The following is a 21,516-nucleotide window of genomic DNA, read 5'->3' as shown; positions in this document are numbered from 1 at the left end:
GCTCGTTTTTTCAGACGCTTGCAGAAAAATGCTTACCAAAACAAAGTTACTGGGTTAATCTTTTTAACGTTTCCTTGGTTGGTAGATGCACCGGGGACCTGATTATAGCACTTAAAACCTGGAAAAGTCAGATTTTCATGATATGTCACCTTTAACATTTATTGGAATTGAAAAGAGTTATGAATAGTTCTGTTGCCACTGTCAAAGATCATTTTAATACATCGGGGGTTCAGCATCACATAATTTGTATTTCATTCTTTCTATTAATGTGCACAAAGGCTGCAGTGTCATGTGACATTATCTATACTCATTTACATTCTACATAGGTGAGAGACTATACAATTTTATTACACCCTGGGGTAAAGAGGTTGAGCACTCACTGAATGACAGGGTCCATGGCAGCTATTCTCTCCGTTAGGATCTGCAGCTCACTGTTAGTGACGTCATTGAGGGCAGGGCCTGAGTTACTAGCAAGAACAACCTAAAAGCCAACATAACTGCATATGTAACTAAAACTTTAAGAACACACTGAAAAGACTCAATAATTTGATTTTTAATAATTGTGTATTGTTGTTGACTTACCTCTGTGCCTCTGACGAGAAGTTCTCTAATGAAAGGGAAAACGCCGAGAATAATGTCTATTCCACTATTATCTACGAAAAATAATGCACATTTATGAGGAGGACCCTGTAAAAGAAAGCCAGCAGGTACACCTTCAATCAAGACCGGGAAGACTTCATAGATTGTTTAACATGCTTTCAGACAAGATATTGAATTCATAGTATGCACAATGTCTTGAAACAGACGCAAAATATATGTTTTTTATAATGTTTAAAAACCGGCCAGGGTAGACATTAGACACAACATGCATGTTTAAAAAGTTACAAACTCCACTGTCAAAATCCAAGCCAGTTGCTGTCACTTCGTCCTAACCAGTTTTCAACAAGCAATTTGTTTTGTTTACATTAGTAAATAAATATACTGCACAGCAGCACATAATCACAGTCAGTAAGAACATAAGTCATAAGAAAAAAGAAAAAATATTCGACCCACAGAATTGGCATGTTTACTAATAATAAACACATTTTTTGTTTACACACACATTTACACATTTACATGTTTAACTAATAATAAACACATTTATGTGCACCTAAAAGGATCTTAGACAAAAAGTTTATTCACATAAATTTGCTCTGACCATCATTTTAATGTTGATGGTAAATTACAAGCATAATGACATACTGGTTTTACTGATTAACTTTTAGTGATCTGGATTTTTGGAACAATTAGTTTCAGCATAAATCAATGCTGATATCTGATGTTTTGTTTTTATTTCCTCCATAATTCCTCTATATCTACAAAAAAAAACTACATTTTAAAATGTAGTAAGACAAATATTATTTTTTAATCCCTTTCTCTCTTGTACATCAAACATGAAATAAAATCTGTGTCAGCAGTATATATATTTTTTATTATTATTTAGATGTTTTATATTATAATATTAAAACATTATCAAGGTGTCATTATTGTTATTATCAAGTCATTATTGTTTATTTTGTAATAACTTTCAGTATTTTACATGGAGTGGAACGGTTTAATTCATAATATTACTTTTATTACTAATATTATTGGTCAATTAATTAGTTACCAGTTACTGTTTTCTCTGTTTTCTTCAGATATTAGAGTACACAGAACTATGTGTGTGAATGAGACCCAATGTTGTGGCTTTTTTACAGACAAAAGTGCTTAATAACCATAAAAGGGGTGACGTATCCTGGGGGATACAAACATTTGAGATGCTGTGGGGAGAGGCAGTGGAAGTGCAGGTCTTATTTCTTGGTTTCATTGAAAGGGTGTTTGCTGTGAATATTTAGATCTGGGGCCCATTTCAATAAGGAGGTTCAACCAACTCGAGTTGACTTACCCTGAGATTGGAAACTCTGAGTTCCCTCAGGGTCTGAGGGAAATTTGTGTATCAAATATGATACAGTAGACTAATATATTCATAAATAGGCATTTTAATTATTAACACAACATTACAACAAAGGGTTACTGTAAGTTATGAGAGAATAAAATGTTTTTTAAATGTAGCTAAAATGTGGTAGCGTGCATTGCCAAACAAGCATTGTTAATGTTTCGTACCAAACATTAAAATCAAAAATAAGTCAAGTTTAAAAAAAAAAAAAAAAAAGCACAGATTTGTATTATATGTGTCCTAATAAGATACAAAACAGCAATAAATTAATTTTCTAATGTCTTTTTATGGTCTTGCCCTTTCTAGGGTTAAAATGGAAGAGATATTATCATATCACACCCGGTTAGGACAGAGGACAGCTTACTATAAAGTTCAATATAGCATTTGAGAGGCCTGTTAAAGACATTGTCGATTTAAGATCTGACCTTCAGTCTCTCAATCCACTGGTTGTAGGCATCCACAAGCCATGGCCTCTCTGGGAATAAGAAATGTATATAGATTAGATATAGATAGAACAAATAACATATTATTATATAATTTTTAATAATTTCAAATAAGTTTTCATACCTTGTAATTGCTGTTTTGCTTGTTCAAACCCAAACTCTGGATCTGATTCAAGCACACTAAAGAACAATTAAAGGTAAGAATATACCCGATGTGTGTGAAAAACAAAATCTCCTAGCATACTCGTCAATACACTCACTCTGACACGGCTTTGGCTCCCCAGTCGAAAACGTTGCCAGCCAGGAGGCCTTTGACCAAAGTGAACTGTCTCTGTTCCCAGCTCAGCTCCTCTACCGACTTCACTACTTTCAGATAGTATTTCAGGGCCATGTCATTCTCCTTCTGCTTAATCTGCAGACAAACAGAGAATCAGACTGAGAACTGATGAACTCGATCAGCCACTAACATGGTTTAACCACTGAAAAATAGACACACACACATGCATAGAGATAGACTGAAAAGATCTAATTAAAAAAACAAAACATGTTTACAAGATTTTAAATATGAGATTGTGGGGAACTGATGTATTTTGAAGCACCGCAGGCAAGGTGAAGGACGATTCAAGATTCAATGTAAACCTTAGAGTAGGGGTCAGGAAAGTTGAACTCGTTTAAACAGTGTTCTCTTGTGTCTAAAAGACTTCTGACGGTGAGGGATCCATAAGCACTAGAGATGAGATGAGAGGAGAGGCAAGCTACATTAGAAGAGAGAAACACTCATCCAGCAACACTCAAGCACACACACACACACACACACACTAGACTTTAACTCATAAAACATCCTAATATCTACTAAGATCATGATGAATATTAAGCGACAGATATATCAGTCCAAGCTGAAGAATGAACCCTTGATGAGCTGTGGCAGAGGATGAAGGTTCATGGTTGCTCTTACAAAGGCTGGTGCCGAAGAGTCTGGACTTTATGACGGTATTTCTGACGAAACTTCTCTGCTCTTTCCACAGCCTCTGGTTGGTCTTTCTGGCTAGCTATGGCTCGCTTCACCACCTGTTAAAAAACAAAATGAGTTCATGAATATTCATGATTTCCTTATTTTTTCTTTTGTATTGTTGTGGAAATCTAGTGTACAGCTAACCTGACACTTCTAACCTTATCCTCTTAACTACACAACACCAAAACACACGCTAGCCTGCCGCAAATGCTTAATGTCACGATAGTTACCATCTATTTGCATTAGTTTATATCCAGCTGGTCACATTAATGCATTTGTCAGCCAGTGAAGTTGCAGATTTAAAGCTGTGACGTGAGAAAGCAAACTGATATGTTCATGCAGCCGACAGAAATCCTGCCGTGCCACAGAGCGCCATTCACACAGTTTTCCATTAAATTACATTATATTTGTCCAAAATCGTTGTTAATGTACATAATGACTTCACCCTAGGCTGTAAGATTGTGTATTGTGCATTTTTCAGTGAAATTTTGTCTTTCTGTGGCTCTAATAAAGTCTGTATGCTTCACATAGAGAGCTGTTTTATAGATCGTGCTTTTTCTTTACGTTTTACTTTCTTTTTTTTTAAACACCGAACTTCACTTTTTTGATCATTCTTGAAGTGAACTTTTGCACGTTTGGTGATTAAATAAACTGTTTTAGACACTGCTTGAACTGAACGCGACACATCCGATGTGTGTGATAGACTGTATAAAAACATGGATGTAGTGTCCGTGACGTCGCCTGTAGGTTTCTGAAGAGCATTTTTGAAGCCCAAAGTGGGCGGAGCCGGCCGTCGCCATCTTGGCAGCGTGTCACTCCTGGATAATCAAAAATGGGCAAAGAGGTGGGATGTGGGTGTTGCTGAAGCCATGCCCACCTAGCTCGACGGTGGTGACAGCAGGGGCAATCCACCTGTCACTCAAGTGGCCACGCCCTTAATTATGCAGAACTTTAAGGCTTAATATAATTTAAACGGATGAGTTACAAAATAATTCACCCCCCTCACAGTTGTCATGAAGGACAAAATTAGCTATATAGACAAAAAACACTTTTTGTACCAGGCTGTAAACATTTTTTTCTGCTGTAAAGTTGGGCATTTTAACATGGGCGGGGGGGGTCTATGGGATTGACTCCCTTTTGGAGCCAGTCTCTAGCGGCCAGTCGATGAATTGCAGTCATTTCCGTGTTGGTTTCGAGAGAGAGACCAGAAAGGTTGCCGCTTGGTGATACCTGATACCTGCAAGTTTTTTTTGCCCGGTGTGCGACTGCCATATTTTGTTATTTTGATTAGATAATCATCACATGTTCTATAATAGAAGCAATTAAAGTGTGAAAGTATGCATACAATATTCATATGTATGTAATTTCAATACTATGGGCTTTGTGTAGATTTAAAGATCTATCTAGTTAGAGCGTGTTAACTAACACATTTTTAAATTCTGAAGTTGCTTCTGTTAACATTAGTTAATGAACTATGAACTAACTTTAATTATCTGTATATAATTAATATTTAATATAAATTTTTTTATTCTTGCACAAAGTATGTTTCAGTACTTTTTTTTTTAAACAGTAAATCACTATTTTGGTTTTCGTTCGGTATCCATTTTAAAAACTATCGGCTGATTAATCTGTATCGACCAGTGTGGTCCAACCTAGCTATCGGTAAAATCGGTCGACCTCTAGTTTTAATGAAGTTAAATAACCGAAATGCACAGTAAACATCAAAGTCAAGAACGAAGAAGGAGAGTAAATTGAAAAGGAGTGTGGAGAAACTGAGTTAGCAAAGATTCATTTTGTGATATACTAACAGCAAAGCTCTTTTTCGTTTTTTGCTTATCGATAAAATGAAGTTTGAAATCCCTTTGCAGTGATATACTGTTAATGAACATCCCAACATCCACACTGATGAGAGTGCCATTTAGATGAATATGTGAATATGTTCTGTGCACTTTCCGCTTAATAACAAAACAAATATACAACAAAAATAACAGAGGTAAGAAAACAGCAGTTAAGAAAACCTCTGATCAAAGCAAGAACGAAGAAGGAGAGTAAATTGAAAAGGAGTGTGGAGAAACTGAGTTAGCAAAGATTCATTTTGTGATATACTAACAGCAAAGCTCTTTTTCGTTTTTTGCTTATCGATAAAATGAAGTTTGAAATCCCTTTGCAGTGCTATACTGTTAATGAACATCCCAACATCCACACTGATGAGAGTGCCATTTAGATTAATATGTGAATATGTTCTGTGCACTTTCCTCTTAATAACAAAACAAATATACAACAAAAATAACAGAGGTGAGAAAACAGCAGTTAAGAAAACCTCTGATCAAAGCAATGTCGGCACTATCCAGTTAAGTCACATCATGTTTATTTCTAACCTACTTTATAAAATATTGCTTTAAAGCCACAAATATCATAACTATTATCTATAGGCCTACTGTAAATGAGACATTTATTCAACAAATTAATTACAAACAGAACGTCATATAGTACAGAAGAAATTTAATGTCAGAGCCAGATGTGAGCTAACGACATTTTACCGGTGAGTGTGAGCAGTATGAGTGGAGCGATCGCTTGGTCCATGAGCGATACTGGCATAGAGCGGATTATTGAGCAGAGCGTCACACCTCTTCGCTTTGCTCACATGCTTTGCTAACTGACAAATATCACAAAGTTACATTGTGGAAAAGAATTCAGGAATTAAATTTTTCCAGTTGTGACAACGTAACTAGTTATGTTGTCATGACGAAAGTTTAGTCATCATATTACATTGAAGTTACATAACAGTCACATATCATGGTTAGGTGGGTAGGTACTGAGCTTATATAATGAGCAATTCTGTGAAAGAACTAATCAATTTTACAAATTTGCCAGGTTAGTGACCTCAGAACATCTACATATCAACATATCAACAACCAGAAAGTTATTTCTGTCCTGTTTCTACTTTTGAACTAACGGAAATTCAAGTCAGAAAGTCCCAGTGGGTGGTTGTTGGTCAGAATAAGCCGCAAAGTTGACCAGCCTTTATGCTGAGTTGTGAGACTTAGATATTTATTTTTTTAACAAGTTATCATAGCAAATTAATAATCAAAGTCACAAAATGAAAGACAAAAAGACAGAGCCTGGAGGCCTTACCCCATCCAATGCATCCTCAAAGCAGTAGAGCCAGTACTCCCGAGCCAATGCATCCTCAGTCAGGTCCACCGTGTCTGGAATATAAGAGGTCGGGTCCTGCAGCAGGGGGAGGTTGACTAGCTGCCTATCCAGACGGTCCATCTCCAACATGTCAAACTTGAGGGAATGGATAAAGAGGAGTAAGTACCCACAATGCACTGAATGTCAATTTGTGCATTCATCTGCACAGGAAAGGCTATAATTCCTCGGCAGACATTTGGTGACACTAAGAAGAGGTTCAAAAATAAATCAAGCAAACACATCTAACTTAAGGGTTCACTGATGATATAAATATTGATTCTTTCATTTAGAATGCTGCAGTGATAACACATTTTTGTAGGCCAACCCGGAAGTTATCATTACCCTGGTTCCTTTGACAAAAACCCAACACATTTACATTTATTCATTTAGCAGACGCTTTTATTCAAAGTGATAATGAAATGAGAAATACAACAAGCGATTCATCATAAAGAGGCAATAAACACAAGAAGTGCTAGTAATACATAACTGACGTTGTTCAGAACATTATAAGATAGAACAGGGAGGAATTAAGGAAAAGTGTAAGCAGAGAGGACTTTTTTTTTTTGCAGGATGCAGTTAGGTGCTCACAGAAGAGATGAGTTTTCAGCTGTGGGTGTTCCAGATGGGGATGGGAAGATCATTCCACCAGCAAAGAACAGTGAACAAAAACGTAAAAAAAATCACTGAAAAGTAATTTTGTTCCTCACTGTGATGGTACCATGAGGCATTGCTCACTTACAGATCTCAGGCTTCTAGAGGGGATGTAGCCTCATAAGAGTGAGTGGAGGTAGGAGGGTGCGGAGCCCTTGGCTGTTCTGTATGCAAGCATCAATGTCTTGAACTTGATGCGAGCCGCATCCGGTAGCCAGTGCAGAGAGATAAAGAGAGGTGTGACGTGGGGTCTCTTGGGCTCGCTGAAGACCATGCATTCTGAATCATCTATAGTGGTTTGACTGTACATGTTGGAAGCCCAGCCAGAAGAGCATTGCAATAGTCCAGCCTAGAAATGGCAAGAGTCTAGACGAGAAGTTGTGCAGCATGCTCCGTTGAGAAGGGCCTGATCTTCCTGACGTTGTGCAATGCAAACCTGCACGATAGTGCTGTCTTTGCAATGTGGTCTTTGAAGGTCAGATAGTCATCAAAGATTACCCCAAGACTTCTGACTGAACTTGATGGGATTATTGTTAATGAACCTACCATAGCTGGATGGTGAAATTAAGCTGTACAATCAGAGTGGCAAGAATAATGAGAAGCTCTGTCTTTGCCAGGTTGAGCAGGAAGTGATGTTCTTTCACGCAAGATGTCCACTAGGCAGTCTGAGATCCACAAAGCTACCGTTGAATCATCTGGTTGAAGTGAAAAATAGAGCATAGCAATAGTACGAGAAACCATGTGCCGGCATGATGGGTCCCAGTGTTGTAATGTATAGGCAGAAGAGGAGGGGTCCAAGAACTGACCCCTGAGGATCCCCCATGACCAGCTGACGTGCTTTGGATACCCCAGGCAATCCTGAAAGACCTACCTAAGGGACAGGATTCAAAACAGTGAGGTGGAGTTGCTATGATGCCCAGTGATGAGAGGGTGAAATGAAGGATCTTATGATTGACAGTGTGAAATGTGGCAGATAGATCAAGCAGAATGAGAACTGATGATTTGAAATCAGCTTTCGCGATCGACAGCAAGGCAGTCTCAGTTGAATGGCCGCTTTTAAAACCTGATTGGTTCTCATCCAGCTGGTTTTTCTTTGAAAGGAAAGATGATAGCTGGTTGAAAATAAATAGTTGCCTGTGTGAAGAGATGTGTTGATGTGTTCAAGTGCTGGTAAAAGTGTAGAAGAAATGGCTTAAAGAGGATGTGAGGGGACAAGGTCTAGAGGGCGGGTGGAAGGATGAATGGAGAGGAGAAGTATAGATACTTTTGACTCTGAGAAAAAAGGAGGAGGAGAAGAGTTTGTTTGCTGTGGATGTAGCTGGTCTGGGTTCTAGTGTGTGTGGAGCTAAAAACTAACTACTGATGGTTATAGATTTATACGTGAAGAAATTAGCAAAATCATCAGCTGTTAAAAGGTGTGTGTGTATATATATATATATATATATCCTGAGCTTGCTTTAACCACAGATCTTATTTCAGGCATTTAACCAAAAATGCATTCATAAAACTTATTGACTTCGGGACCATGGAACCAGAAGTCCTAAAATGCTGACTCATGACTGTGTTTTGGCCTACGAAAACACGTCATCTCTGCAGCACTCTATTCACTACCCAAACCAACCATTATTTGTGGCTATAGCCCTAAAGGGCCATTCACACAGATGCAACAGTATCCAACTGCAGAACTACAGTGCTGCTGATTGGAAAAAAAAAGGCAGTGTCTTGAGACACATCTTTAAGAGCTGAACTTCTTTTAACTTGACACACCGTCTTTATGCGGCACTCATGTGTGAGACACTGAAAAAACAATGACAAGCAGTGCAATAGTTAAAAGATGTCTGTTTAGCGCATGTTTGCATTGGAAAATAAGTAAACAGTGGAACACAACAACGTGTTCGGTCTAGACGGGCCCTAACAGTGCAATCAAAATGCCACCTTATTGACAAATTTTCAAATTTCTCACAACAGCAACTGTCAAACATACAAGACAGTGAGTACTCATCTACAACTAGATAATTTGCACCTTTTACACTCATGAAAAATAAGTGCATCACACTGAATTAATATCCATGGCAACACCACATACATTCATAATGATTAAAAAAAACAAAACCTTCAGAAAATGCTACCAGTGATTACTTTTTTTTTTTTTAAAGGAAAGAGCAAGCAGAGAAAACCACAAGAAAAGCCTGGAAAGAAATGTACTTACTGGAAACTGAAGGGAAAATATTAGGGAATAGATAGAGAAGATGGATGGATGGATGAACGAATGGACAGATGGAGAAGTGGAAAAGAAAAGAAAAAAAGAAAAGAGATGAGAACATAAAATAGTTCATGAAAGATAAGTAGCATGCATCTCAATTGGCCAAATCCATAAATATACACAATGCACTGGGTCAGCTGGCCAATCAGAGCAGACTGCGCTTGTCAAAGGAGGGGGCTTTGTTGAAAACGACGCGTTTGAGAGAGGCGGGGCATAGAGGACCTACAATAATGTACAGTATTTGAAAAATAATGTGTTTTTTGAACATTAAAGCATGTCAACATATTCTGCTACACCAAATAATGATCTTTAAAATAGCATCATATGACCCCTTTAAAAAAATACAACTCCAACTACAATCTACTTTGTCTTTCAAAAAAGATGAAACACTGCAACAGCAAATTTACTCTAAGCCTCTTCTTTGTGCAAATTACCGTTCCACTACGAGCCCGCTGCACAGGATTCAGCTCTGGAGATGCACTCATGAGACCAGAGCTGCCAGCATAGTTCTCTTCCCAGCTGTACTGGTTAGGATCTAACACAAAGAAACAAGTAGGTAAAACAAACCACACTCACTGCAGCATATATGAAACAGTTTGATTGTGTACACAGCAATAGCTTACTGTCTTCTTCTGCCCCCTTCAAAAAGGCCCCAATAGCACCAAGATATCCTTCATGTCTTAGAAATAAAGCCTGAACCTCCCCCTACAAATAAACACAATTCTTTATCCAAAATGCTCACATAACACAGCAATATATGGTTGTTTTATCCTGAGAATAAAAACATTTGACAGAATTTGACAATATTAATCATTGTATCAAACAATCATGTAATCATTATTTATACAGTATTACACAAATTATGACCTTAGTGAAGAAATTGATGCTATAGGTGATGGTGTGCATGGTAACGGGATGTCCTCGAATGAAAAATCCTCCAAAATAGACTCTGGTAAGGTTATGCAGTTTGGCGTAGAGGCAGGCAAGCTGTCCAATGTCATTGCTTATCATGTGCAGTAGGCTCTTCGCCATGTCTTCTTTGGAGAACTCTAAGCAATATACAACGAAATGCCCAAGTAAGTGAGATCTGCCATGTAAACTATTCTTTCGAACTCATGGTGCAAAATGGTGCATATGTTACTTTAGACCATAAAAAGGGTTAAAAACTCTATGTTACACTTTCCTCATGTATGCCTTTGTGAAAACAAAGACCTTTGGCTTCATTTCACATTAATAATACTGCAAACTGGTTGAAGGGTCAAATGGCTCTTCCTGGGTGAGGAAAACAGGCCATATAATAAACTGCCTCATGTTACAATCTAACCACTTTTTATTTTTTCTTCTGCTTTACCTTTGTCTGTGGTGGCTGATTTCCCAAAGCTACTTGCAATGAGGTCGCCAGTTAAACCCAGGGACCCGTAAGCACCTCCATAGATGTCTTTCACAAGCATATCCACATTTGTGTGTTGTCCTTTGGATGCTAACTGCAAAAGCTCATCAAACCTCTAAGACAGAGAATGGGAAGGGATAATAAAAACAAATCATATGTGAATCAAAAAATTAAAGAAAAAACAGAAATTTAGAAATTCCTAGTAATACTTCACAAAATGAACCACCTTGGTTTTTGTAAGTAAAGCTCCAAGACCCCAAAAAGTGCCACCACCTATAGAACTGCCACCAATACGCTCAAATTTGTCCTCTGCTTCAACCTTCAAAAACAGGACATGGGTGCTCCCTTTAGAAAGTCAGCAAACTCAGGATGTTTGTTTTGTTTTGTGTGTATAATGTCACAGTGGCATGTAGATCCAGTACAGTACAGATATACCTTTACTATTGAGACTCCAGAGCCAATATTTATAAGCAGGTAGGGGAAGATGTCCGGATGTGTATTTTGGAACCGGAATTCAGAATCAGCATGTTTGGCATACACAAAAGCCTCATGGGGGATATTCTTCAGAACGAAGTTGCATCCTTTGATCAGACAAGTCATTTCATCCTCTTTGTCCACTCTAAGAGAATTTTTTTTTTTTTTTTTTACAAAAATACATAGATTTAATTACCATTACAACAATCTACAACATATCCTTGAACTCCAAGCATATCTGTATAATTCTCAGTAAGCTATAAAATTTCATTTACTTTAGCTTTAACTTTTTCTCTATGAGGTCCTTGAACTTGTACGCCCCTCCACCAGTTGCTTTGATGACTTTGGTTTCTGTATTGACCAGGTGGTCCTTAATGAAATCTAGACAGGTTTCAATGTAAGCATTCTCAAACTTGATAAAGTGAAGACGGGCAGTGATCTCTTCCTGTACAGATATCTCATAAAGAGGGTCACCATCTGTTTCCTAGAAACAAGGAAAATGAAAAATTATACAATTAAATAATTATAAAACTGTTTTAATGAATATTAATGCAAATAATCTTAATATAAAGTGTTACATATTTAAAATATATAATATTACAACTACATTAAAATGTAATATTTTAAACAAGAATGTTAACTGTAAGAGTTTTGATTGATTTTATATACACAGACTGATCTCCAAAACATGCTCTCAGATGGGAGGAATTCCTAAGCAAACTGCACTCTAGTAACAAAATATAGACATTAATTTAACATCCATGAAAACTTTTTATTATATAAAATGTTCTTCACACAAACAACATTTTTTTATGAACTCTTCACTGTTCTTTGGGAAACCCAAAGCAGTTCCGCTATGGCATTGCTTTTACATTTTTAAATTACCAGGAATTCATGACCATGAATTCATTGACTTCTGTGCAGTCAAAAAAGGACTGCAACACATCCTGCAACACCTTGATAGACTGGGACCATATGTCATACACATCTATATCAGTTAATGACCACTATGCTCTTTTACTTTTTAATGTGAGATATTCTGTTGTAATATAATGCAAGCAAAGTTTTCACAGAGCTTTATTTACACATTTTGTACATGTAATATAACGCACTTTAAAATAAGCATCTAAATTTCTGTTCAGTAGTCCCTATGAATGACCCAATTTAATTGTGGTGCGTCTAATCAAGTGATAAAAAGCAAATATTTTACATAATACACATAAACATCTTTGTGCCGATAAAATGTGCAACACTTTGCAATTTACACAAATTATATGTGATATCTAATTAAATTAATTACACTGCAAAGTTTTCCTTGACATTTCATGGTTTTGGGGCTTGTGAGCTCCTGAACATGAGGAATGACGGGATACCACTCCGAAGAGGTATTAGAGATTTCATGTGCATTATGGGCACTAAGCTTTGCCATTTTTCAGACCTGCGACAGTCTACGCTTACTTTCTGTCGTGTGCATGCCCTCTCAAGTGGTCAAGACTGCAAGTGTAGGTATTGGGACAGGCCCAGAAACTCCCTTTGGAGTGGACTTTGTAACTTTGCAGATCTTTTTTCATGCAAAAACAGCAACATTATGCACTAAAGGAAGTTGAAAATGTAAAAAAAGCAAAATAGGACCCCTTTCAACCCAAATATTCAGATGTGTGCAGCGCATTTTATGGAGGACTGTTTACTGATCCTGGGAGAGTAACGTTAGACTAAAATGCCGGTAGTTCTGACTCACGTAAGTACGTTTTCATTTAAAGCTTTCATTTTCATTTCATGCTGTTCCTTTCTTTGCGTGCACATTTGGGCGGCATTATGCTAATATTTCCACATAGTGACATAGACATGTGGGGGCGTGTTAGAACGAGCCGTTTTAGGTAGGCTTGGCTGACTCTTAACTTTTATAAAGAATATCTCTTTGGATTTGAGACTTTAGTCTTTGCAACTTTACAGATCTTCTTTATGCACCAAGAGCTTGTAACACTCCAAAGAGAAAGGAAAACTTGAAATCGCATCATATGACCCCTTTAAATCTAACAATAAGTAGGCTAATATTTGTTTTGTTTTACTTTTTGTACAGTAGATGATTTTCTGACACTGCCTTCCTTGTCTCCAAAAAAAGGCCCCTAATGTTATGTGTAATCATGGGGTTAAGTGAAAAAAAATCTTACCTGCAAGCTTACCTTCGCTGAATGATCAAACGACCTGACTTTGGCAACTTTATGCTGAACAGTGGAGTAATACGCCAGTTTTGTCAAAGAGCCACCTGTCAGATAAGATGAGGCAAATTATTTCTTTATTCTATGTTGATATACATTTAACCTTCTCTTATGCGATTATTATTCTGTTATTAACATATTACATCAGCTTGTTTAGGTCCATTAAAATATATGACATGTTTGCACTTGATGCCCAGTAGTACAAATAAACCTGTCCTCGTTCCGCTCTATTTCTATAATGAACACTATTTAGTGCATATTTACAGCCTCAAAGTCTTCATAAATAATGTTAGTGTTGTTATTCCTCACATGCATTGAACAAACTGTCAGATTAGCAGCACGCGCTAACAGGGTTGAACGCAGCCCTGCCCAACAAACTCTGACACGTCCAAACTCCACAAGTGACTGTAATACGATCGAGAAAAGAACAAGGGTACGAGTTGGCATGTGGTAATACCTATATCTATAGCGAACCTCTTGGCGTTCTCTAAATTGCGGAAAATTTCATCTGGGGGGAGTGTGATGCTCTTATCCATGCTGTGGGATCCTCTGTCCGCCGCCCCTCCAGACAGCGCCATTTTACTGCGACGGTTTTGCAAAATGCTACGCAACGTGAACGAGGCATCAACGCTCAGTTATGGCTAAACTTTACAGTAAAAGTCTCATTCCTACGCAGAATAGAATAGAACAGGTTTTTTTAACTACCTATTTGATTAGCGTCTAATTTGATGCACTTAAAAACAACCACAGTTGTCCAATGTGCTGTACAATGTTCTAAAAAGACTTATAAAAACACCAAAAACTATTTTAAAAAAAGCAATGAAGAAAAACGTATATATAAAGACAAAGCAAACAACAACAGACAACAGAGGAAAGTCTGCACTTAGTTGGTAAAAAACTTCATTCAATTCAATTCAATTCAAGTTTATTTGTTTATTTGTTACAAATCGTTGCAAAGCAACTTTACAGCAAATTAAGTCAATTAAAGATGTAATCAAACAGACGATGAACACTATTAACAGCAATTATTATATGATGCAATCAAACTTATAGCAAAATGTGTTAGTTCTGTATGTTGTTTCAGGGTTGGCATCATCTCTTCTCATGTGTTCTGGATCCAGACTGAAGCTTGTGTAAATCCTAGTTACCACGGGATGTCAATCCCAGCAGAAACAGAGAAACAAATAGAGACATAATTAGCGTAGCTGCTGTTCCAACCAAGCAAAATGTATTTGTTTAACCCAAGCTAAAGAATAATAATGTGCATTTGATCAGATATAACTGCAGTACAAGTAACTTCATTTGACAACTAAATGTATTTGCCTATCAAATTTAATCACATTTAATTGTGCTTTACAAATAAACTGAGATGAGATTAATTAAATCACCAACATCAATACCTTCATAAAATGGAAAGCTTGATAGATTTCTGAGAATAAAATGGGAACTACAGTAGGCCTATTTAATATTTAAAAAAGAAAACACTATTAACGTAAAAAAGGATCAGATTCCTTTTTAGACTTCTTTTTATTAACACTTTCATAATATGTCAGTAAAAAACAGTTAATTTAATTTGATTTAATTTAATTTATAATTTGAGTATGGGCAATAGAGTGGTACCAAATCAGTTAGTTGCTGATATTACAGATTTGTTAAATTATTGGTTAAATTAAAACTTGTGTGTAGGCTTATATCGGCTAATATTAGATATTTAATTGTACATGGTCAATTACTTTGTTTGTAAATTTAGAAAACACTTTAAAAACACTGATAATTTAATAACACTCTTACATGTAATCTTTGTATTTTCATATTTTATATTGTTATGCCAAAATTCACTTGAATCATTTAAAATAATTTATGTTAGGTTGTAGTGTTTTTTTTTTTCCAATTATTCAGACAAATTATAAATCATTTAATTAGTAAATTATTTTTATGTGGGCTATTTATTGGCTATATCAACCATGACATTACAAATAATTATCAGCTTATGGGTATTGGATAGAATCGGATAGAAATTTTTTTTATTTAATTAATCATTCAATTAATTGCATTAATTGTTTTGTAATGTCAAACCCTCCAAAAATCGTATTATTAGGCTAAAATAAATGTTACATCTTGTGAATTGCTTTTTTTTCTGTCATGACCTGTGTGTGCTGTGCGTGACTGCTACTGCTTTATAATGTTATTGGTGCTTTGACAATGTGAGGCTTCTTGAATTATTTGTGTTGCCTTATAATGGAAGTGATGTATAAAATACTGTGGGTAATTGACAAATTCATTGAAAATCCATGTTATCACAATCTACTCAACCAAACTGCAGTTTGCTATGACCATAAATTGGACATGATTGATCTCATACTTACATAACATTTGCTCAAAATACTTTAGTATACCATGTGTAAAATGATGCTGTAGTTTTAGTTGTTATTTAAAGTATATTGGGGTCTTCGACAGGGGTTTGTGACCCCTAGGGGTCTGTGGCGTACATCTGCAAATTATTCTTTCTCTTAGATGATGATAGTTTATTGTAAATAAAAATAATAAATGAATAAAACTCTGCAATATTTAGACCAACTGACGTTAGGCTTCTTTAATGTCCTTCAAGTTTTTAAGTGAATTCAAAACCTTTGGTAAAACAACATTTCTTAGTAACCGTGTAAACGTGCTGAATATACTAAAAAAGCATATCTTGCATATGTTTTTTTTATGGCATATGGACTTTTTCATCAGGTTGCTGTTAATTAGGGGACCATATCTTTGTTCCCTGGGTCCTATGTTCCCAGTGTTCTCCGTTCCCTGCCAGGGTTCTTCTTCAGATTTTTTGTGGCTGTTGTTGGCATTCATAAAATGCATTAACGTCACCAACTGGTAAGTAGTAGTTTTTTTTGTTTGTTTGTTTGTTTTGTTCAAAATTTTGTATTCTCATATCTAACTCTGATGCTTTCAAATATTGTAATAAAAAAAACATTCATCTTTTGAATTCCTTTTCACAATGTTTGTTGACTCACAATTAATTTTATTTTTCTTAAGTTTAGAAATCAGAATCTTCCTTTCATTATTATATTTGGGACAGATCATCATCACAAGTTCTACTGTCCCTTTGTCTATTTCCCTATGTCATGTTTCCCCTATTCTGCACAATGTAGGCTACTATTAAAGGGGTCATATGATGCGATTTCAATTTTTCCTTTCTCTTTGAAGTGTTACAAGCTCTTGGTGCATAAAGAAGATCTGTAAAGCTGCAAAGACTAAAGTCTCAAATCCAAAGAGATATTCTTTATAAAAGTTCAGAGTCAGCCACGCCTACCTAAAACGGCTCGTTCTAACACGCCCCCACATACCTAGATGCTGTGTGTTTCGTTGTGAAAGCGAAACTACTTTGTTTGGCCTTCCAAAAGAGGACGATATCTGCTTCGTCATGCCTAGGGCTGATCCGTGCTGGTCGCTGAGGAAATACATCAACTTCGCGCTGTGGATCGCCGGATCGGCTTTCACCGTGGACGAAGCAGAGTCCAGCCTGAGGTCGTCACATGTGGCTGCCGCAAGCCCTCCCGCCGCCGCTATTTGTTAAAATCGACGCGTTTCAGAAAGGCGGGGCATAGAGGAGAAACAATAATGTACAGTATGTGGAAAATAATGTGTTTTTTGAACCTTAAACCACATAAACACATTTCATTACACCAAATACACAAAATAATGTTATTTTTAGCAACATCATATGACCCCTTTAAGAGATGTATGTTCGAATCTAAATTTTGAGTTTATGGTTTCTTCTCTTCTATTCCTAATCCTGCATTTCTTTGAATGTCATAAAACCATCTACCCGTTCTATCCTCCTTCCATTGGTTTTGCCCTTTATTTGTCGTTTCACTATACTCTTTGTTTCAGTCTTCCTATGTATATTTAACATTTATGTTTCTTTTTTATATTCTCTTTTTTGTATTTTTCTTTGCACTCCTCATTTCCTTTTACTCCCACATGAGCTGCTAACCATAAAAATGTAAAACTTTATCCCATCATCTGAAACCTATATAACATTTGTAGTATTTTAATCAAGGTGTCTGCTCTACTTTCAGTATGTTCCCAGAGTTAACACTATGTCCTTATGATAGCATAACCCTAACCCTGGGAACATTTAATTATAATTGCCATATAAATATAGGGAACATAGGACCCTGGGAACATAAGTCCCTTTGTCATGTCTTCATCATGTGCCATATAAATGTGGGGAACATGGGAACATAGGAATGACCTGATCGATTTCTGAAAAGTGGGCTTTATGTACTGATGGTCTTACCTGTGGCTGTGCCTTGTCAGTAGAGAAAAGTTACATTTTGATTAAAGGTCTGTTTTCAATTACATGAATAAAAAAATAAAATTAAAAACAATTCATACAAAATTAATTGTGTCATGTTTGTGTAAGTGTGAAAGATGCATTTAAATGTAATTGAGGGGGGGGGCATCTAGTGCATTGTATTCAGAACCCAATGCTGCATATTTCTGGTGTATATTTAGATTAAGATTGAGGTTAAAGTTAAGAATAGGGTTTGATCAAAGTTTAACGTTATTACACAAGTAAATCGTCTCATCGCGACCTTTGCTTTGTCGGGTGGCGGCCCATGAGTCAGCTCGACACCGGAAGCTGTCATGAGACTCTGCGCTAAAATCGCGCCGCTAGCTCGCGCTGGAGCGCTGAGAGGTGAGGCAGTGAGTGACAGGCGCGTTACTTGAGCGGCTCGTGAGGTCGCATTGAGTGCAGCACGGCCGTGTTTTTATTATCCCAAAGCTCGTTTCGTGTCAGCCGCAGGTGCTGTTTCGTGGAATGACCCAGTCTGCTGAGGAGAAAAGGGATTGAGGTTGACTGCAGCTGAACACGCTAAAGTTGGTCGGGTTTTTTCCGGCGGGTGTGTGAAGGTAGGCGGCTAAACGAGTGCGCTAGCAGACACTATTGATAAAGACCGTTAATTCACTTCAAAAATTCACCAAGAAATGTTCAACGAGATGTGTTGTGTGATGTGGGTCGTTTTATTCACTTGTAGTCCATAAATGTGCCAGTAGTGTTTTGCTCCTTAAATAAATATAAAGTGATATTGAGTAGTTTTATCTGGCTCCAGCAGTCTTAGCATGTTAGCACAAATCTCACGGACTGAATCTCAGAAGCGCTTACTGTCGTCATAACACACTTTATAAACATCTATGCAACTTCTGTCTCACCTAGAAATAAATGTGTACATTACTAGTCTAAATCGAAAGTGTGTGGTTAAAATTAGCATTATTGCCGTCATTAATCTAAATTAAACAGTGCAGTCAGCGTATTAGGATGTAAGTTAGTTTATCCACATTATCAATCAAAACAGCCCTCTTACAAGGTTCAGTAGTTGTGCATCCTGTTGTATTACATTCTAATGTTCCCTTTATCTGATGAGGAATCAGATGCGAGCTGATTATTATTGCCACATTGTTTAATAACTTGATTCTGTCTCAGAGTTGAGTTTAGTATCCCTAGATGACTAGGACGGATCAACTGGTTTTGCTGAATAGACGTAATTTGGCATTGTTTTTTTTTTTTCAGGCACCAGTGTTTAGCAAAGCAGTTTTCACTTCTCTTTGCTGGTTTTACTGTGAAGTGATGTCTGAGTGAGGCTTCTTTATTATTTTCCGCGGAGTGAATCATTATTATGTTTTTTATACTTTAGATAATAACCACATGAAATGGATGTAAGTAAGCTCATGTGAGTCAGGTTTCTTATGTTCGGTGGGCAAGATATTCTTGTAAGTTGTTAACTAGATAAAGGTATTTATGAAAGTAAACTGCATCCCTTGAAACCAATCTTATCAGTTTTTAGGTTCAAGAGGTTGTGTGATTTGTATCAGACCTCGCCTGGGATTTTCCTTGTCTTTCCCAAACGGTTGTTGCTTTTGACTGAAATTGCATATAACTTTTTCACAGTTTGGTCTGTTAACTGTGAACATTTGCTCTTTTTCGCATTGTACTTCTGTTGTGGAGATTGATATTATTTTTAGTGCAACAGTAGTTATTTTTAGGTGTCTGATTATAAAAAAATACAAACAAACTTGACCCTCTAACACTAACACTTTCTATTCTATTTCTATTTTATCTACTTGTTTTCTTTTTATTAATTATATTTTCTGTTTTTATATTGAGCAATACATTTGCAGTAAACCCAGCAGCAAAACACATTTGTTGTTGTGTATTAACACACGTATTACAGGGCTCGCAAAATTTCAAAATCCCTGGTAGCCCTTCGGGCCGGCATTCTTCAGATTTTGGTAGGTGCAACGGATCACAAATCTCACGGTTCGGATTATATTACATTATCATATCACATTTTGAGTCACAGATCGGATCATTTTTCAGATGAGCAAAAAAAATATGTTCTTTATTATTTAAGTAACACTTATTATTTAAAGAACAATTTGCTACTTCGATACCACAGCAAAAACTAGTAACATATAGGGATGTAACGATTCACTCAACTCACGATGTGATATGATTCACGATACTGATTTCACAATACAATTTTCTCACAATTTCTTTTTTAACAAAATGAGATTTAAGACAGATTTTAAAAAGATGTCCTTTTGTCAGTAAAAGGCTGCACATTACTTTGTGAAATTGAAAATGTCAAACAATATACATTTAGTCATTTAGCAGACGTTTTTATCAAAAGTGACTTACAAATGAGGACAATAGAAGCAGCCAAAACTAACAAAAGAGCAACAATATATAAGTGCAAATGACAAGTCTCGGTTAGCCTAACGCAGTACACGTAGCAAGGTATATATATATATAGGGCTGGGTTTTGTCTTTTTGGCAAAGTTCACGATTTGATTCGATTCTCATTCACAAGCTTGGGGGGTTGGCTTTCAAATAGCTTGAAAAAGTGCCATGTGCATTTTACTTTCACTTTCAAATTAGCGGCAATTCGGCGTTGATTTAAAATTTCACTTAATGAAGTTTTTAAAATAATAAAGTTACAATTACATAATATTTCTTGTGCGATCCACTAATATAGATCAATGGTGGTGCGCGCGCTTTTGGTGTAAGCGCGAAACCTGAGGGAATGACTAAAATAATGCGCAATACAAACACTATTTATTGTTTACATCTGTTCAAAATCACGCATTTAAAAAAAACAAAAAAACTTTGCCACTGTTTGAGTGTTGTACGGCGAGACCACGTGTGTGTGTGTGTGACACTCGCGCTCTCTCTTTCCTTATGTGTGTATGTGCACACATCCTCGTACCTCACCGCTCCAAACTTAATCCGGGGAAGGTGAACATTCCTGCATCATAACTTGGACTGAAAGATGAATGTGTAGAAAGCGAGCATGTCTCCAAAAACCTTGTTGAGCTGCAGGTTTATGCATGCATTTTATTAATTAATTTTTTTATTTTATTTTTTACAGAAATTATGTTTTGGTTATATTTTTGATTATTGAGCTGCAGGTTTAGGCTCACTTAAGTGAATATTTTAGAGCTGTAATCGCAATACCGTGATACCGTGAAACATTGATATTTTTTATCTAAGGTTATCATACCGTCAGAATCTCATACCGGCCCATGCCTAATTGATATACTAACTTAAAATTTTAAAACATATCCCAAATCAAATAAATAAATAATACAAATAAAAGAAATTTCTCCATGCAAGTAAACTAAGATTTTGCCTGTGTATTTTAATCACGATCCAAACAAAGATGCTGCATACATGTTATTTAGATTGGAAAATGTTGAAATTTGAAACAAAAACAAAATGGTCTGACTTTAGCTTTGTGATACTACATAAAAAATCTAGGGCTGCCACTAACGACTATTTTTATTTTGATTAATCTATCGACTAATTTATCGATTAATCTAAACGATTAAT

The 21,516-nt window shown here is 36.5% G+C and overlaps 2 protein-coding genes across 6 annotated transcripts in view; one reads left to right on the top strand and one right to left on the bottom strand.

Moving 5' to 3' along the window:
- pank4 (pantothenate kinase 4 (inactive)) overlaps window positions 1-14,217 on the bottom strand; it is a 16,092-nt gene extending 1,875 nt beyond the window's left edge. Inside the window, exons 1-18 of one of the 5 annotated variants that reach the window (XM_016555978.1) lie at window positions 14,080-14,217; window positions 13,575-13,669; window positions 11,679-11,887; window positions 11,365-11,548; window positions 11,156-11,248; window positions 10,891-11,044; window positions 10,407-10,588; window positions 10,163-10,244; window positions 9,974-10,074; window positions 9,486-9,491; window positions 6,566-6,721; window positions 3,374-3,486; window positions 3,058-3,145; window positions 2,679-2,830; window positions 2,543-2,598; window positions 2,401-2,450; window positions 583-687; window positions 381-481 (exon numbers count right to left, since the gene is read on the bottom strand). In XM_016555978.1, the coding sequence (XP_016411464.1) occupies window positions 381-481; window positions 583-687; window positions 2,401-2,450; window positions 2,543-2,598; window positions 2,679-2,830; window positions 3,058-3,145; window positions 3,374-3,486; window positions 6,566-6,721; window positions 9,486-9,491; window positions 9,974-10,074; window positions 10,163-10,244; window positions 10,407-10,588; window positions 10,891-11,044; window positions 11,156-11,248; window positions 11,365-11,548; window positions 11,679-11,887; window positions 13,575-13,669; window positions 14,080-14,200 (2,048 nt within the window). In that variant the 5' untranslated portion in view covers window positions 14,201-14,217. Of the gene's footprint in view, window positions 1-380; window positions 482-582; window positions 688-2,400; window positions 2,451-2,542; window positions 2,599-2,678; window positions 2,831-3,057; window positions 3,146-3,373; window positions 3,487-6,565; window positions 6,722-9,485; window positions 9,492-9,973; window positions 10,075-10,162; window positions 10,245-10,406; window positions 10,589-10,890; window positions 11,045-11,155; window positions 11,249-11,364; window positions 11,549-11,678; window positions 11,888-13,574; window positions 13,670-14,079 lie in introns of those variants that run through there. The other 4 variants (XM_016555980.1, XM_016555982.1, XM_016555979.1 and 1 more) reach the window with 4 other exon arrangements.
- Window positions 14,218-18,299: 4,082 nt separating this feature from the next.
- rap1ab (RAP1A, member of RAS oncogene family b) overlaps window positions 18,300-21,516 on the top strand; it is a 29,298-nt gene continuing 26,081 nt past the window's right edge. The window contains exon 1 of the mRNA XM_016555977.1: window positions 18,300-18,539. The gene's annotated coding sequence lies outside the window, so the exon portion shown is untranslated. The remainder of the gene's footprint in view (window positions 18,540-21,516) is intronic.

Source organism: Sinocyclocheilus rhinocerous, unplaced genomic scaffold, assembly GCF_001515625.1.
Source record: "Sinocyclocheilus rhinocerous isolate Xijiao unplaced genomic scaffold, SAMN03320098_v1.1 scaffold76, whole genome shotgun sequence".
Taxonomy (NCBI): Eukaryota; Metazoa; Chordata; class Actinopteri; order Cypriniformes; family Cyprinidae; genus Sinocyclocheilus; species Sinocyclocheilus rhinocerous.
Note: the sequence above shows the minus strand (reverse complement) of the source record. Positions and strands in the feature narration are given on the sequence as shown.